Genomic DNA, 20,045 nt, shown 5'->3' on the forward strand with positions numbered 1-20,045 from the left:
ATCATAAATTAACATATGATTTATAATTTAATTTATTCAAGTTAATAAAGCCTTCAAAAATATGGTTTAAAAATTTATGTCCTAGTTGATTTAAGAACTTTTTACATAAAAATTGAATTATATGCTGTCAATCAGCCTGAAGGAACTTATAAATTGAGCAATAAGCCTCTTGATGTTGTTAAAAGACCAATTCAACCCATTTCTAAGACTAATAGGAATGTCGACACAAATAAATGGTTTACCAGCTACGAACTTGCTAAATATGTGTTAAATTCCTATTCATTAATTATAATAGGAACCTTAAGAAAAACTAAAAAAAACAGATTCCAGCATCATTTAATTTGAAAAAGACATTTATTCAAGCTTATTTGCCCTCCAACAAAATATGACAGTGCTACAAAAAAGTATAAGCATTATAAATCCAATAATTTAAAGGAAAGGAGATAATAAATAGATTAAAATTTATAAAATTATTGGTCATGGAAGCTAATAAATCCATTAATGATAATAGATATGAAAATCCTTGTGTTAATTAGATTGCTAAATGGATAATGTTGGGAATATGATCATTATAGAGGTAGTAAACCCCCATTTCTACCAAACAAAATGGAAGATGGTTCTCTTGTCCGAGGGTTAAGGACATAATATGCATAATCTTTGATGTCAAATATTTTTTAATAAATGATATTTTATTATAAAATCTATATAATATTGAATTAATAAAAATATATAACCAAATTTGCTATATTTTAATATATTTTTTGGGACATATAATATGATTAAGGAAGGTTCCAAATTTTTTCTTTATTTTTTAAAAAAAAATACCATAACTAATTTAGAAATAAATCTAAAATCTAGAAATTTTGTAGTTTATCTCTGATTATTCAATAAATTGTTTAAAATTCGAAATCTTAAAATTTTATTATTTTCTGAGATATAGCTATTAAAAATTTGGGGTAAAATAAACCCGGCCTATGTAACTACGGGAGTTTTTTCTATCTTTGTAGTGAAAAGTTAAATTCAATTGTATAATAAGCAGAGACCTGCAGGCTCGGCCCTAAGCCCAGCCCGGTCCGGATACCTAGGCCGGACCGTATTTTAATTTTTTTAATTTACCCGGGCCGGGCTTGGGCCTGAAATTTTTTTTAAAATGAAGGCAATTGCCAATAGGATTAATTGTAATACGCAGACGATAATATAATTTTCAAAGACAAATCTGTTGTAGCTGTTGAAAAAAAGAAGAAATAAATTTAATATAATACATCAAATGTCAGTTATTTTCTGACAGGAGAAGGAAGTTTTCCTTGGTGATAGAGGAAAAACCAAATCATCACATGGGTTGTTGTTAGAACATTCTTTGTTTGGATTTGGAGTGGAGATATGGAAGATGGGATTGATTGGGGAAGATTTAATATGTTTATATGTTATATATATGCTGAATAAAGATGAATTGTAGTAATGTTTATTATATTTATTTAATATTATTAGAAAGGATTATTTTGGATTGATAAGTTATATTTGTGAGAGTAAAGGGTTGAGAGTAAAGGGCCTTTTATATTTTATTTATATTTATTTTCAATACTCTATTTTTAGAAACTTATTTAAAATTATGAATCGACGGATATTAATAAAAAGACAAATCTCAATTTAAACAACGGACGCGTTAAGTTTTTTTTGTTAAAAGATTACGGCAAAACGTAAACGCTCGATTTTTGTGCACTATAAGTTTTCCATATAATTCTATAGGAGTGTAAAAAAAATGCATGTGGTGAGTTCAAAGATTTTCTAGCTCTTAGGTCGAGGGCCAAATGTTCTTATGTTATAAGAATTCTGAATAACATTTTTATTTAAAAAATTAATAAATAAAGATATTCAGAATTCTTTCTTAACTATTAAACCAAATAGTGTATATTATTAGCCTTTATTTTTTTTATGAATGGAACGATATTAAATAATAATTCTTTTGGGATAAAAAAGGAACAAATTAAGGATAGTTATACCGCAGCCCTATCAGTTAGCCGTGTGGTATAATTAATGTATTGTATATAAATGTGTAGGAATGATTGGAATTGAAATATACCCCATCATTATCGATAAAAAATCATAAACCTGCAGGCCTGCGGGCCATATTTCAATTTTTTTTTAAATATATCCCAGCCGGGCAGGGCTTAAAATTTTTTAAAAAAATACCCGGGCCGGGTCTGAAAAAAATAAAAAAAGCCGGGCTGGACTGGACTGGCTATAAATTTTTTTTAAAAAAAAATCAGGGCCCCGCAAATTGTATTTTTACAGGTCTCTTATAAAAAATAAAGCACCATTTTCCAACACTAAATAATATATAATACATTAGTACATTCGAATTCGAATATATGAAAAACTAAGATTTGATTGCTTTTAAAATCAAAGGATCGTTACTGGTCATGGTTATTGAATACGTGGAAATATTGCTAAATGTGAAATATATTTATAAACAATGGCAGGAAAACTTCCTATAAAAATATTCAAATACAATTTGATTTAATTTTTTTTTTAAAATGGAATGATTTATTTAATTGTCAAGACATAGTCAAGGGACACCTTTAGAAATCGTCCTGGAAAGAAAATTGTTTTTTTTTGGTAATAAACTTAATTTTAATTGAAGCCTTAACAAATCAAGGAATCTTATTCATCCAAGTCCACTAAGATTTTCATGTTCCATAACTAGACCTGTAAGCAGAAATCCATATCGGCGCGTTTATTTTTTTTCAAAACGATTGGCTGACGTTAGCGTATCTGATTTAGACGCCGCCACAAATAAGGGAGTATCAAATAAGAATAACTCGTATAAATTTTGCATTTAAGTTTTGAATGAATAATAATTAAGATTATCTCACTTCTATATGTTTATACGAAAATAAAAATCTAAAAACATATATCAGCTGTTAAGTATAGGACAACAGATCAATGTTATCGCCATGTGAGGCTTTTTTTTAAAAAAAAATAAGTTTATGGTAAGGTATATCCGCATTGCCAAGAGGGGCGAAGAATCTTTTGTAAATACAGCGGGCTCGAGACTTCATATTATGGAAGTCAATAATTTTAGTCTTTTTATAAGGGCCCTCGGGAGGTACGTCTTTGCTAATCATTAAGCCCTAAGGCCAACTTCAAACTAAGCAAAATTTACCTGATATCGTATGTCAAACACAAACTCATATGTAAAGGTCAAAAATTAGGCAAAATTCACATATCATTTCGCAAAATGGTGTCCATTTTGTTTAGTTAAGGTGAAGCTGGGCCAATCCATATAAAATGATAACAAAATCTTCTCGAGATAAAAATTTTAAGTAAGGAATAATAAAGAAGGAAAAAAATTTACCTTCGTCTCTGACCAACAATTTCCCGGAATTCCTTATCTCCTCGAATTTTTCTATCAAATTTGACAACCTACGCAAAAAAAAAAATTTTTTTTATAACGAGTTAATAAATAAGGTTTCGTGACAACGTTTACATAATATACAATAATATATAAATACAAATTTAAATCTACATTTTTTTAAAAAAAATAGTCAATGTTCAGTAATAACGATGTCTGCTTAGACATTGTATCAGATGGTAATACAATCCATAATCAGGTTAATCCCATTGTCAATGTTGAACATGAAATTGAGCAAAAAAAATGAATGGAACCCCGGTTGATTTGGCTTTTTATGTTATATACATTAGAGATCTGCAAAAGTACCGGCCCGAACGGACTTTGTGCCGGCCTAGTATTCTTTAAGAAAATTCGGGCCGGGTCAGGTTGGGCTTTAGAAATTTTTTTAAAATATATCTAAATTTATTAATTATATGTCGAATTTTTTATGTAAAATAAAAATATGTGGTTTTATTTATAGAAAGTAGACGCCATATAACATATATCGTTTATTTTGAGTAATTATAAAAATTAATTTCTATATTTAAATAAATTCGGGCTGGGCCGGCGAAATTTTTTTGAAAAAATTTCGGGTTAGGGCCGGGCCGGGCAAAACTTTTAATAAAAAATTCGGGCCGTGCCGGGCTTGAAAAATTAGGCCGGATGCAGATTACTAATATATATAACCTTTTCTTAATGTCTTTTTAAAAACAAACGCGGCTGACCTTTTAGCAATTACAGCTAGCGCACCTTATGTGTAGTCACGCTCTCTCATTAAGAGTATAGAAATCTATCACTTACATATTTTGAACTCTCGAAGAGTTCAATAATATGGTTAGCTAGTAATAAATCGAAATCTTGCTGTACAGCCTAATTTCAAGAAAAAAATAGATTAATTTTAAATTTTTTCAATAGCTATAAAAAAAAATATGATGATTTAACGTCGTCAGCTGATCTAAAGAGATCACATGTGGAATTAAGGGATTAGATTCAACGGGAATATGAAAATGAAATCGAACCAATCAAAATAAGATAACTTTTAGATCATTTTAGACAAGATGTAATACACAATGATTTTGGAAAATCATCGAAAAAAAAAATTAACGCAGAATATCGACAGTCAGTCAACCCAATGATCTTATTTCCCTCCTTTAAATTTGGATAAGTTTTTTTTATTTTAGAAAAAAAATGTGATCGTGAAAATATAATAAGTAACAACTAAATGAAAGCAAGACACTCAATTTTGAATAATAATTTTATCCGATATTTATATAATGCAATTCCTAGAATATTTTTTTGAGTGACAAATAGATGTTCTCTAATTAAGAACAAATACTTTTTTAAAAAGATTTTTTTCAAAATCATATTTCAACACAAATTCTTCGATATATTTCAGAAATCAAATCAGACAAACTTTTTTCAAATAAAGCAAAAAAAAATGTCAGTCTTAAAATTCATAAGGTAGCACAGCTGATAACAAAATTTTCAAGTAATTATATTTTAAACATTTTACTTGGCAGCTGGCACAAGATTCTTCCTCTTCAGATCAACCTTGAATTTCTCTCCCACGTGGGTATATATAAGAACGAGAGCGTTATTGGCTTGTTCCCTTACCTTGAAAAATAATAAAAGAAGCAACAAAAAAAATGTTATAAAATTAATATAAAACGTAAGAAATCTCAAAGATGATTCCATTTTTGATAATCATATCGAGGAAATATATATCAGAGATTTGCGCGTAAAAAAATTTTGGGCGGGTCGAATAATTTGAGCAAAATATTATGAGGCCGGGTGAACCCGGTATTAACGGGCCGGTTCGAGTCAATATTTAATTTAAGTTTAGCGGAGCTGTCTTCGCCGAACCAGCCGTAGAAATTTTTCTATTCTTTGTTTGTCCGGTGCAAATCTACCCAAGAAAATAGTTTTATCGGTTTAAATTAATTTTTTTTTAAAAAAATCGAAATCAGGTTTAGGCGTCAGTTGCTGGGATCTAATACAAACTTTTCAATCCACATAAAAAAACAAAAAATAATAATATTTAAAAACTTGTAAATTTTGGTCGGCCAAAAGCTTGCATATACAAGGAACGTATTTGCAAGTGGCTATATTTGTGCTGCCGTATCTAGATATCACATGTTTTATTTTTTATAGAAAAAAAATATAAATAAGATTATGGTAAAAAAATAATAATAATAATATTTTATGACATAAAATGGCGTGTTATATGAGTTATCGTAGTCTGATACTCTTTTATGTCTAACACTTAATCCCGACATTATATTTTGCTATTGTGTTAAGATCTAAAACTAATTTCCAAAAACATGGGTGTAAAGGTAAATATCACAGTTGTTAAAAGAATGAGGTATTTGTATCGATATGTATCTGTATATAGATAAGTTTTTTAATACAATGAATCTGTATCTAGAGATCCATTTGAAAAGTATCCTTAAACAACTCTGGCAAATAAGATCGAGAAAGAACTAATATCAATTACGTTGTAAAAAAAATTAATATAGCGTTTCCTTCTCACTTCTCCTCTATTTTAATTTTTATTTGTGTGTCAATATCAATTATTTTGCCCCCTCCCTCCTGCTTCATATTAATCTCTAAAACTTGTTGAGGATATTTTGTAAAGTTATAAGAGCTTGCTCCCTAACGTGCCATTGCTTGTGAACGAATGCCGGCGATAATTTATCGAATACGATCTTTAAAAAAATATTTAAAAAGTAACTTGATACTTATTTTTACATATATATATATATATATATCATATTACCTCGTAAGTAACGTATCAATTCAAATCTTACCTCGAATACTTAAAAAATGAGAAGTCAGTGCGGCCCACAAGGAGCAGAAAATTTTCGGGCCAGGCGTTCCGGGTCAAACCGGACAACTAACAAATTATCTTTAAAAAAAACCGTTCAAAAATTTTCGAGGATGGATCCGAGTCAACCATTATCCCATTCGAATTTTATATTTCCATCCTTCTTTCTTGGAAAAATTATGTCAAGCTTCCCTCGATAATTAATGATAAAGGTACTCGGGCCGGACCAAATACCCTCCGACGAAAATATATCGGACAATTTATGAGAATAATTTTAAATGCTTTATATGACGAGTAAGGAATTAAATCTATTTTTGAAGATAAATAAATCGAAAATATCATTAGAATTCGAAAAAAAAATGAAGTTATTAATAACAAGCGCTATGTTTAAGTTGGGCAAAAAAACGTCAAATGGTCATTTTAGAAAGCTTTATCTCCATCATTTAAAAAAAGTTTTTAGTCCCGACCCAAGCCATTCTCTGTACATAATATTTGCGAAAATTCCTGAAAAAAAAACAAATACAATATATTTTAAAAAAATCTTTTACTTGGGGGGTGGATATATCTTCCATAAGCGTCATTATCAGGCTTTGAGCTGATTCTCTCACCTTTGAAATAAGTGTTATATGTGTAAATCATAAATTTGTTATAAATAATTAGAAATATGAACAATTTTAATAGGATTCTATAATGGGAACTTATACAAAACCAGCTTTCTAACAGAGGTCCGAACCCACCCCGGGGCTATATTATCCCGTCTTTGATTGGTTGCCCGTAAATCGGTCTCTGTCTGTGATCTCAAAATGCACAGCCAAACAATTTTAAATTTCCGAATCAGAATTCGGATCGAGAAGCCTGAATTTTAATTCTTAATAATCTGCATCAGAGACCTGCAGAAAAGGTATGATACTTAAATATCAAATACAACCTTGAAACGGGGTTAAAACGAATCATTTAAATCTGGGCCAGGCTTAATAATAATTAATTCTTCAAATCCGTGCTAAATTCGAATCTCTGCAGTTCTTTGACCCGAATTTCTAACGCTCAAGCAAACATGGCAACTAGTGTTTTTAAAATAACCAGTTACATTTTCGTAAAAAAATAATTTAACTCGTTACTTTCGAAAGAATATAACTAGTAACTGTAAACTAATTATTTTTTTAAAAGAATATGTAACTAATAGCTACCTTTTTACACTAATATATATATAATGGTGTTGTTAACGCCTCGATTTAAGCCCATTTCTAAAAATGGCTAACTCAATATTTTAACCAGAAAAATAAATTTCGTTAACAGATGTTCAAATCTTTGTGCCACCTATGAGCAAAATCTTCAGGATTGCATAATATTTTTCTGGATAAAATATTGAGTTAGCCGTTTTAAAAATCGGCTCAAAATGAGCCGTTTAACATTACTTTATTTATTAATTGTGTATTGATAATTTGACTTACAAAATTGTTTATAAATTGATAAAAAAAATTTTAATAACTTGATCTTTCTGGTCTCCTAGCTTGTCCATAACAGCTGGAACGACTTTTTTTTTAATAAGATGACACAATTTCAAAATTATAAATTGAGAAATGAATTTTAAGCAATATTTAAATTTCAAAAAAATAAGAAAATTTAAATTTCTAAAAAAAAGAAATTTGCAAAGAGTTAATTTAAGTTTCTATTTAAGTTTACCGGAATTTATGAATTGGGAGAAATTTCTCTTGTTTTGGTAAGCCAATAGCCTCAAAATATCCAGGCCATTCAAATTTATCTGCAAATGATTGTAAAAATTAATTAATAATAAAAGGTGTTAATTACGTGAGATATTAATTATATTTTATAGTTTTTTGTCTATCTTTCGTTCCTTAATTGCTTCCTACTTCCCTTCTTTCTCTTTCTTAGGGCTCATTTCTAGGCAAGGCGTCTTAAGTATAGTTGGGTAATGGTTGCGTGCCGGAGAAAATCAGTTAGCATTAAGGCGTTTTAAATGCTACATCCGTTTTTTTTTCAAATTTGAAGCCGCTATATTTTTAAGGAAACTTCCCCCCTTGAGACCAAAGTGATAGTTTTCGGGCAAAAAAACTCGGCTTAGCTAACTAAAAAATCATAATAATTACCCAACTATAGATAGATTGCGAGTCAGAAGCACTTAAAAAAATAATCAAAAAATGACATTTTTAATTGATTTTTAAAATGGTCCAGGATTTAAATAAATCAAAATTTTCATGATCCTTAAAAAATGAGTATTTTAACGCGAAATATATTTAGCTCGTCGCGTTATAATAATATTTAAAATTTTAAAAATATGAGGATTAAACATTTAATAGGTTATATAATCTTATTTTTTTTATTTCAATAATTTAATTCGTTTTTAAAGATAAATTAAAATCAAACGAATAATATAAGCAGGAAAAGAGAGACCTTGCTAATTTAATGAATAATCATTAATATTCAATGAGCGGAAGAAGGTGGGGGGGGGTGTATTATTTTTAAATGTAAGCTCATTCTCCTACTGTTTTTTAGAGATGATAGAATTCTTTTTTAAAAAATAAGAACCCCCACCCCCCTTCCATATTGTATGGAACTGTCTAATTCAAAATGGCGTATATTACAGATTTGGGGATCACGTAATCCTAAACCCCAAAATACGCACTCAACCATATTTATATGCTAACCAACTAGGAATAGGTGCCGTAATGTGCAGGAAGAGTTAGGCAATGATAAGTCATTTAATTCACCCATTATTGCTCACCTCGTTTTATATTTTATAATTAAAATAAGGGGGAATTATAAAAAAAAAATTTTTTTAAAAAAAAATAATAGTTCAAGGTTTAAAAGATGAAGAAAAAAACATATATATTGGATGTGCGATATCCAATGGGGGTTTATAAATTGATCGGATATGCATCTCCACTTAGATTCCTGCAAATTGGAAAGAATACCAACCAAAATAAGGCCTTAAAAAAATTGAATATCGAGTCGGGACAGGGCTTAAAAATGAATTAATGTTTACCAGTTCTTTTAACCAAAATATGATGAAAATTAGAATCCCTCTGAGTTAAATTAGTAATTTTTTATTTATAAGGGTATCTAAACTCTAAGAATATTTTGTTTGGACAAGCGGTCTGGAACTGGTAATTATATTGGTTAATTTTTTTTCGCGACTAATAATAATACACGTCGTCGGAAAACGTAATAGCGATTTACAACGATCAAATTTTAGAAATTTTATATTAAATATCAACTCTATCCTTATAATGGCGACTCTTTTAACCTCTCCCAAACCTAGTTCAATAACTTGATTAAAATCTTATCCAATCAAGGGTGGGGGGGGGGGGGGGGTCCTAATGCACGCCTAACGCGCATTATTATTACCCCTTTCTTAGACGCGTACCGATACCACTACATTTTAAGAGGCCGATCTGATCCTGCTAATATTATATTGATATCGGCAGCCTTCTATCGTAAAGAAAGTAGAAAATCCCATCTAACCTAAATTATTGAGTCTGAAACAAAAAAGATATTTCATGATGAAATCCAATGACATTATAATACCTGGATTGACGATGCATTCATTAAAAGCATATATCAATAATAAAAACAGATGCGGGCGCCATTTTGTTTACCCCTATCATGACTAAAAATTTTAAACAAGAGGTCAATTTATACATAATTCTGACGCAAACTAAAGAATTGCCTTATCATCGGGATAATGAGGAAGCAAGTCATTAATTTAATAGTAGTTTTTAAATAATTACTATACATGTTACCAAAATGGCGGGTCCAGCTGATTTGAAATCAACGACGCTTTCAAGTGCATTATTATGAATTCATCGTCAGTCTAGGTATTATTATGTCATTGGATGAAATCATCTTATTTTCAAAGATTTTTTCATCATTTTATAAAAAAAAAAAAATCTTAATTCAAATTCTGAATTTTTTTAATTTCTTTTTATACCATATTTTATTTAAAATTTACCGTTCATTTTATTTTAACAAAAAATTTATTACTTCTCAAGTTATATAAAAATCTTCCCTAAATTTAATAAATGTAATTTTGTTGAAAATATTTTTATAAAAAAAAATTAAATATCAATGCCTGCAAAAAAAATTTTTTAAATAAAGACGTCATTTTATCGGGTCGGAAAATTTGATAATATCGACCGATAACCGACATTTAAAAATATTCGACCCGATCCGATACAAAATATCGGTGCATGCCTTACTCTTTTAATATGCATTTTATTTATTTTGCTACTCAAATCAAAATACAAAGATTATCAAAGGGGAAAAATAATCTCCCGCGCTTATTTATACCGCAAAATATTTTATCCCTATATTTTCGTGATGATTGGAAAAAAAACATAAAATTATTATCTTTTAATCGAGAATCCATTATAAAATAATAAGATGAAAAGATGGGGAAAAAAACATTTTTCATTTTTAATTTAAATAACATGTGTAATGTTTCTGTGGTTTCATGAGAAAGCTAGTTAAAAAAATATATATTTTTTTTATTCTTACCTTCTTAACTAGTGGATGTAATTTTTCTTTTAAAAATTAAAATTTTTTGCTAAATTTCTTTAAAAAAAATAATTAGCTATGCTAATTTACTACGTAAGCTATAATAATGTTTTAAGATATGAGTGCTTAGGATAGCTGCATTCTTAATACGTAATTGATTAGGAAGATAAAATCTGTTTTGGACGTAGGTTTAAAAATATCAATCAATCATTCATAGTATTGTAAAATATCGTCAAAAAGTAATGCCGTTACGTTTTTTGAAGAAAAGGAACTCCATGACAAATAAAAAAATGCAAAGAATATAAAGTTGCAATTTCAAGTTTTATCTCCTTTTTAGTTAGTTTTTTCTTATCAACCTTTCCTTCCTTTCCTTCCTTCCATCTCTTTTTTCTTTTTTCCTTAATTTTATTTCTTACTTCCTTTTCACAAATTCAATAAAAACTATTACTCAAAATTTTTATTGATTTGCGAGAAAAATAATAATAAAGTGAATTAGCGATATTTTACATTATTCGATAATCGATATAAAAGGTAGAGAAAATAACGGCATTCCTGATTGGACGAAATTTCAAAATTAAATCGCATAAAAAAACGTATGACTATAGGTTATAATAACATTTAAAGAAAACGCACAATCATATATTCGGGCATATCAACTAATTATGACGTAGCATTATTTAGAATGGCTTTGAAAAGGTAAACCGAAATCCCATCTTTTATCCACTCCGGGGGAGCCAGCTAAAAAATCGAATAAACCCAGTTTTTAGCGGAAAAAAAAATTATCACTTTGGCCTCGGGATTTTTCATGTAAAAGGATAAGCAATTCAAATTTGGAAGAAAGTAATAGAAATTAATACGCCTCAATATTAACAGATTTTCTCCGGCAGGCGCCTGATGATTGAGCCGTTGCGCAACCATACTAATCACACCACTACCCATTAATTAATTATAGCCCTTTCTCCTATCATTCTTTAAATAAAATCGGGTGAATAAAAGATCTCATATCGTAATCTCGTTAAGTACATTAGAATGGGACACAAAAATCTATTTCTATATTTACATTATTTTTTTTTTATAGATCGAAATAAAATCAATAAAAAAATTTTTTCAAATCACATTTTAATTTTTCTTATCATGTTCCATAAATATAAAATTTTAAGCTCCTTATATAAATACATTGTTATTTTTTTATTTTTTTTTTGGAAAAAAAAGGAAGGAAGGAAGGAAGGGAAAGGGGTAAGAAAAGTTGGGGTGAAAATGGAACAATAACCTGGATAAACTTTTTTAAGGTTAAACCAAAAAACGAACATGGAAACCGTTTTTTGTAAATCGGTTTGTGGTCCATTAGCGTATCAGGGGGCATTTGACCCCTCTCCATGTTAGACTACCGTAGTACGATCAGAGACCTACATGGCTCTTAATTTTTTGATCACGACATGCAGGCCCAGACCCGTCTCGTACAATACTGATTAACTATTCAAATATTTGGAGCGATAAATTTAGGACCATTTCCATTTCCCAAAAATCTAAGCCCAGTTCAGGCCCACTAAAAACATATAATATTAAACCCATTACTCTGACCCGCAATTCAAGCGATATAATAAATTATCCTCTTCCAAACAATGCAATGACGAGTTGAAGAGAAGAAAAAAAAGGGAAAAGGGGGAGAGAAAGATCATATCTTAAGAGAAATTAAGATATCACCTACTTGAAATGATAATTTTTATAATAAAAGGTAAATAAATATATATTTTATTAAATAAATGATATTTCTTAAAATATAATAATTTTATTAGATAATATAATATTTGTTATCAAATAAAAGGAGTAACAATTATTAAGTATAAAAAATTTTTTTTATTATTTAACAAAAAGAAAATCAAATGCTATATAAACACATAAGAAAGATGGGACATTCCTTACATTGGAATCGGATTTTCATTATGGAACAAGTGTTTGTATTAGTTGCGATGTTGGGTGAGAAGTAGAACTTGGGAATTTTTTAAACAAAATGTCAATTAGATTAATGAAAATGAAGCTGACCTGAGCAGTGTAGTTCTCTTTCTGCAGATACTGGGACCTCGGGATAGGGTTGTTAGAGCCCGATTAGGGTCGAAAGATTTGGCAAATATAGGTTCAAACCTTTCTGCCGAGCAAAATCTATATTATTTTGGCTAAAATTTTAATCGGCTCGTTTTTAAAAATAGACCTGAATGGGGCTTTTTAACAATCCTAACCTCAGTAATCTTCAACACAATAATTTTTGTCATTATTGAAGAGGGGGTGAATATGTTTACACTAAGCCTTTGTAGTTGAGCTCTATTTTTAGTAAGATATTTTAAACAAATAAAGCCGTTTTCGAGATCTTAACTACGGATTCTATGAACCGGCAGGATGGACAAATAATTTTTATTTCGGATAGGGTTTTTGATTCCGGTCTCTTTCTTTCATGTTAATAAAAATTCCAGCGCCCTTTTTTTTGACTTTCACAATTTATTTCTGATTTTCCTTTTAGTATTCCACTAAAAATAACTAGTCTCCGATTAAGGCGATAACAATAATATGCATTTAATAGTTCAATGCTATCTCGATTTTCGCATAAAAAAGTGATAAATGAATTCGCAATTTATGTGGGAGGAAGTGGGGGGGGGGGGGGGTGATTAAAAGAATAAGATCTTTGCCAAAATAATAGTGCGCACAAATTGAGTGTTTCAAAATCTGCGTTGCAAGCGCCAATAATGCCTTTCAATTGGCCTCGTGCATATAGGTAAAATTACCGTTTGACGTTGGCAACCATTTTAAAAAAACGCAAACAGGTTTGCCTTTTCATTTACTTTTTTTATTCTTCGCTTTCTAATATATATAAAATATAATATATAACTTACTTATATCCTAAAAAAAAGGAATAGTTAGAAATTAAAGAAGTAAGAAGGCAGACGATAATATAATTTTCAAAACAAATCCTTTTTTTAGAACTTATTTAAAATTTTGAATCGACGGATATTAATAAAAAGACAATAAACAAGGGACGCGTTACGTTTTTTATTATTAAAAAATTACGGGAAAACGTAAAGGCTCAATTTGTGCGCGCTATAAAGACAAGATATAATTCTCATTTAGCCATAATTCTTTGCCTCGGCCCGATTAAGAAAAGGGGAGAGGGGGGTCTTAAATAACCCAACTTTCTGAAGCTGTAGGTCCTAACAAAAAATTACCAGGAAAATTATTAATCCAGTCGGGACTGCAAATGAAGATATCAGCCAAAGGGAGGGGGGAGTACACATATAAATCATCATCCATTTATTTTGGTCATGAAAGGGGAGTCTCGGTTGGTTGGATGAGTTGGAGATCCAAGAGGGATTTGGAACGTGATGTAAAACCCATTCATCCAAGTCCCAAAGCAAAGAATCAAGATATATAAAACATTGAAAATTAATAATTTGTTCTTGAGTTATATATTAACAAAAAATCGATGCGGAGAAAATATGTACGATTTATGAATTTTTAATAAAATGAAAAAGTGTTATTTCTGTCGTAAATCGACTTTATATATATTTTATGTTTTTTTAAAAAAATTAACAAATCTTAAGCAGACGTCTCCTGGCTAGGAATCATCAATCGATTTTCTCAATTCGCATCATTCCTTTCTGGTGAATGTTCATGCGCGTAACGGTAAGCTCTGATGGCCCCATAATAATAGACTTACCTAAAAAAAAACCGGTGAGAGAAGCCGCGAGAGTATCATATGCACCCCACATTTTTTTCTTCTACATTTTTCTTCTCCATTTGAAATATATTTTTTCATATTCTTTACTTCTTTCGGAAGTTTCTAGATATGAGCATTTTTGCGGATTTTAGGGAAACAATTTATACATGTAAAAAATAGAGCTTATATCTAAACACATGTATGCGCATTTTTTCGAAGTATGCGCGCGCAGTAGAATCGATATTTTACGGCCGAAATCCGAAAGTGGCCAGGTGGGTGCAATTAATTGTATATCTCAGGCTCAAAATATTTAGCATTTAATCCATCCATTTTTATCCCTTCTCTCAAGTTTAAAATATTCTACTCAAAAATGACTGACAATTTTAGCGAAGTTCAATATTGAATAAATGTCGTATTTTGTTAGATAAAATATCTTTACCAAGATGCAAAACGACTCGAATTCGATTTCCGACAATATCAGTTTAATAGACAATATTAGGATAAGGTAGAAAGGTTATGTATGGATATGAGGGGGGTTAATATATTTTTTTAAATGGTTTTGATTTTAGTAAATTGCTATATGTCGGCCAAAATCCTATGTCATTGCCAAAATGAATATTTTTTTTAAAAAAAAATTTACCACAAAATTTACGTGTCCTTTTTTTGGGGAAAAAATAGAGTTGGAACAGATTGGTGAAGCAATAAACCGGAAAAATTATTAATCAGCTAAATTGGGCTTTTTGAAATTTGCACCCAGCTAAAAGTCCTTTTTCCTAAATTGGTCCGATTCCTCAGTCTAGCCTGGATCGTCGATCTTTGTCAGAAAAAAAGCTCCGCTGTTAATATAATCACCCCTCCTCTCTACCCTCTTTTTAAAAAAATCTCTCACCACGAGGTAAAAAAAATATCAGCTATTATTATATTCTTGCCATTTTTTAATATTTTTTTTAAAAAAAAAAAACATCTAGTAGTTTTGAGTTTGGAACAGGAGCAAGAATCGGTAACTCGAAAAGCGCGCCAAAATCTGGGAACCGGAAAAAGACCCATCTTTTTTAAAAAAAATTTAGCGAAACCATTTTAAAAATATATTAATCAGAACCGAAAAACAGAACCCATTTTAAATTCATGTTCCAAACTCCTTGTTTTCCGAGGTTTGGTAGGATTTTTAAAAGTCAGGAAAAACGCGGTTATGTCCTAGATGCATCTTCTGAATTTGTATTACTAAACTTCTCATATAGATTAGCCTTAAAATACGATGGGTGTACAAAGGTTTAAAAATTTCCCCAAAAATATTTTGTCCATTGAAAAAAAAACAAATCCGAGTTAGATTAGAACTTTGATCAATTCTTCTTAATAGCTAGATCAATCTATTATTCGTAGAGATAGACGCGGCTAAACCCAAACTGGCCCCCTAACCGGTTAGTGAAAGTTTTGGAAACGGTTTAAGCCCAACCCGACCTGTAAAATTATTTTGTATAAATTGAACAATCCAGCCCGCGATAATTTTTTGTTCCGCCCAATTTGTAATCCTTTTTTAAAAAAAATATATTCGCGAACTTTAGGCCCGTTTCGCAAAATTATTTTGCCCAAGTTGATTTTCGCGACTCAAAAAAATCTGTCCATGCCGGGGTTCTAGCGTAAAGTATGAATAGTGATTCGGAGAAGCGGGGGGAAAGGCGGAGAAGAATATTAGGAAAATTAAATTAATTAGATTTTTTTTTTAAAAAAAAAAAAGCTAATGTTTTATGACCCAAATTTCTAAATGTAAAACAAAACATGTATAAACATTTTCGCGAATGAATGAATTTTTAGAAGAATATGTTATCATCATTATTATCACATTTCCTCTTTTAATATAATAATACAACAAATATTTTTTTTTCTTATAAACTTATTTTCGATCAATAATGGCAGATAGAACTATTTAATAGTGAGCAAAAAAATTAGTTCTATTTAAAAAATTATTCAGTAATTTATATTCATTAAGCTGCAAAATAATGCATGTTTTTAATTTTTAGACCCGGCTAGGATTCACGTGATTTTGATCATAGTCTGCCTTTAAATTTGGTAACTCCAAAATGAAAGGGTTTAAATTAAAAATTTATTTAGTTTATCTCAATTACATGATCAAATTTTAAAAAAATTGTATAATTAAAAATAAAATTTTATAATTGAGTTCCCAATAAGGAACCATAATTATATCTAAAAATTTCTATACGAATTTTTTGGCACATATAATGATTCTTCGTTTGCCAAAAAGCCGCATTTAATTGCCTATAATTTTTTAAAACACTTATATGTTAACTGGCGAAAAATGGCCGTTATTCGAAGTCACCATTTGGAGTGAATATGAAGTTGTTAAAAGGTAATCAAAGATATGAGAAGCAATCATGTGATTGATTTTCAGAAACCTGGCTTTACTAATGTAAAGGTCGGAAACTTTCCTTGGAAATCCAAGTAATATTTCTGTAAAGGTTCTCGATCAACAATTTAAAAATTATTTTCAAAATTCATAGGAATTTCAATTATATTCAGAGATGCATCAATACACCCTTTATTTGCTGAACAACTGATACAAATATTTTTTTCAAAATGAGATATAATATTTGAAAAAAAAATAAAGAATATTATAAGATTTTTTTGCTCAGTCTCCATTTCAACAATTAAATATTTTATGGGTTATTAATTGATAAGCCATAAAAAAAATACGCTTAATTTCATAAAATTTGTAGTAGTAAAATTTGTTTTATTCTTCAAAATAAAGTTAATTCTATTAACAAAACTTTAAAAATAGTAGGAAAAATAAAAAAACGTACTTTCTTCTTCAGAAATATTTAATTTTGTGACTCATTTTCAAATAGTATTAATCAAAATTAGCTTGAAATTCAAAAAAATATATCAAAATTTAAATTCCCAGGTTGGCCTATTAAAATTTTGGAGATTTGTAAGGGCCTGTTTGATATTTCATATATAAATGGTCCAACCTTGCCCTAAAATCATGCAGGAATTGTCTAATCTGTTTTAAAAATTTCCTGCTGGCCAGGCCTGATATAATTTTCTGGCCTGGCTAAACCTGTTTTCATTTGTTTTAAGATTTTCCTGGCTCAGCCAGTCCTTGCAGATCTCTATACTAAAGATAAAATAATTCAATTTATTCTTTTATATCAAAAAAATTTTTATTCTTATTTTTTTTAAATCTTTTAATTTATTTACACTCCACTTTATTATCTTTAGGTATTATATTTATTTATTTTTCATTATATATGAGAAAAATTATAATTATTTAAAAAAATGATTTTAAAAATTTTATAAAACTTTACCAGTTAATTAAATTTCAAGGTTCGGCATGACTTGTTCTGGACCAGTCAATAAAGATTTTTAAAATTTTATTTTTCTAGCTCATATGTTTAATCCCAGTCTAGTCCAACCCATAAATTTTTTACCTTGTCCATTTCATAATTATTTTTGGTAAAGGAGAAATCATAAATTCGCATTATTCAAGAATCAAAAGAATCTAAAAAACAAAGCTAATCCAACCAAAATAATAATTTTTAACAAATTTTAGCCCGATAAAGTATTTTGTAAAGTTTCCTGGTCAGATTCCTGGTCAGATTTTTTTAAACTCAGCCAAGAGCCAGGTGGATATTTGATATGAAAATAAGCAGTAAAAGAATTTATGAATCACTGATAGACTGATAAATAGCTTAGCAAAAATTTATTCTTGATTTCATATATCATTTCTTAAAAAATAATTTAAATATAGAGAAATAATTTATATATTATAATAGTAATTTAATATAGTAAGATTTAAATTTTTACACATTAAGCCTATCATATTCCAAAATATATCCATTATATTCATTATTTTGCAAAATATTATGATTTTTTTAATTATTTGAAAGAAACATTATTCATCTCATAATTTTTTAAAAAAAGTACTAATTAGATTAAAATTAATTAATTTTCTTTAAATTTATATTTTTAACTTTCAATAAATGCCAGTTATGTTTAGTTAGAAAAGAAAGAAATTTTAGTTGTTGATTGTAATATGTAAATTGGGTAAACCAATAAAAGCCTATATTATATAACACCCAAATTATTCACTTAAATTAAACTATTTTTAAAGGTATTTTTTTTTAAAAATCAATATTTATAAATTTTCATATGGCTAAAATGATTTGCAAGTTTCTTATTAATAATATCATATTACCTTAAAGTTACTATTATATAACCATTGAACAAGACCATCAACCAAAAATGGTAATTGTTGAGAATCGATGGGATCTGGATTTAATCTTAAGTAGTCTAATATCTCTTGCCCTGTTTTTAGAAGTTTTTTGATATCTTTATCACATATTGCAAGAACAAAATCTTCCATAGTTATTATATGATGGATTAGCTTTTTATCGATAACTTAATTCATAATTTAGCCATGTGAGCGAATTTACGAATGTTCATTTGAAAACTTTTTAACGTACCAAAATAAGAGTTAATTTACGAGATATATTTTTTTTTATTTAAAATTTATATTTTGTATTGAGTATAATATAAGAAATTTTACAACAAATAGATCAGTTATGGCTGTTGTTAGGTATTAGGAGGTGATGTAATGTATTATTCATCAATGGAGAATATAACTCATGTAATTATAGCTCTTCTCTTAGTTCTTCTCTTCTCTTCTCTCTATAATCTATAGCTTTTATTAACATAGCTAGTAGTGGCAGTAACAAAAAATAACTACCACTAATAGTCATAGTCGATTTAAATAGCCCTGGTAATAGTTTTTATAAAAAGTGAACAATGTTTTATTTCCGTTAAAGACTGGTAACTTATTTCCTAAAATCAAGCTTCTTTAATTTAGCTGGTTCGCAAGAACAGATCCTAGGTATCTTTTTTGCAATTGCTTCTCTACTTTTGCGTGTTATGTTTTCTTATTATTACTAGCATATATTATAGGGAATATTAAACTTTAGTATCTATGATTTTTTAATAATTATTTGACATATAATCTATGGGCATCCATTTACTTGTTTGGGCACTAACTAGCTAAGGTTCTAAAATGGGAAAAGTCCTGCTGAATAAAAAAAAACAGTCTGTTTATTACCTTTAAATTAATGGTTATTTTTATAAGCCAATCATCTATATAGGGTAATAAAGTATAGAGTTGAACCTTATAAACTTTTTATGTTATTTATTAAAATATTAGATAGGATCTTAATTCTATCCTTATATATATAAAAAAAAACGTTTTTCCTAGGGATATAAAAACAAAATTATAAGTTTTAAAACTTAAATAAGAAATTACAAAAACTAAGAAATTGATTACATTACATCAACAGTCTCAATACATTATAAATTGCATAGATATATATTTGACTCCAGCAAGGACCGAGGTTTCTATAGCCAACTAAGTAGCTCTGTGTTACGAGGCAGGGTTGGGTAGTATCGCGGATATTTGTATCTTTTATTAATTTTTGGAAAGTATCTTGTATCCAGTATCTAAGATACATATTATTTAAAAGTATTTGTATCTTAACCAACTTTGTATTCAAAAAGTTACAGTTACTTTAAAAAAAATTTATATTAGTTAATTTAAATAGTTTTGAATA

At 28.9% G+C, this 20,045-nt stretch overlaps 1 protein-coding gene across 1 annotated transcript in view; it reads right to left on the minus strand.

Annotated features, from left to right (window-relative positions):
* The window catches only part of LOC135930310 (CLIP-associating protein 1-like), an 80,136-nt gene extending 61,267 nt beyond the window's left edge, over positions 1–18,869 (minus strand). Inside the window, exons 1-8 of the mRNA XM_065467091.1 lie at positions 18,647–18,869; positions 7,899–7,977; positions 7,705–7,748; positions 6,764–6,823; positions 6,005–6,096; positions 5,438–5,513; positions 4,905–5,005; positions 3,356–3,423 (exon numbers count right to left, since the gene is read on the minus strand). Coding sequence (XP_065323163.1) covers positions 3,356–3,423; positions 4,905–5,005; positions 5,438–5,513; positions 6,005–6,096; positions 6,764–6,823; positions 7,705–7,748; positions 7,899–7,977; positions 18,647–18,814 — 688 coding nt within the window. The 5' untranslated portion in view covers positions 18,815–18,869. The remainder of the gene's footprint in view (positions 1–3,355; positions 3,424–4,904; positions 5,006–5,437; positions 5,514–6,004; positions 6,097–6,763; positions 6,824–7,704; positions 7,749–7,898; positions 7,978–18,646) is intronic.
* Between the last annotated feature and the right edge of the window lie 1,176 nt (positions 18,870–20,045).

This window comes from Gordionus sp. m RMFG-2023, chromosome 5, assembly GCF_954871325.1.
Source record: "Gordionus sp. m RMFG-2023 chromosome 5, tfGorSpeb1-WG-v2, whole genome shotgun sequence".
In the NCBI taxonomy this organism is placed as follows: Eukaryota; Metazoa; Nematomorpha; class Gordioida; order Chordodea; family Parachordodidae; genus Gordionus; species Gordionus sp. m RMFG-2023.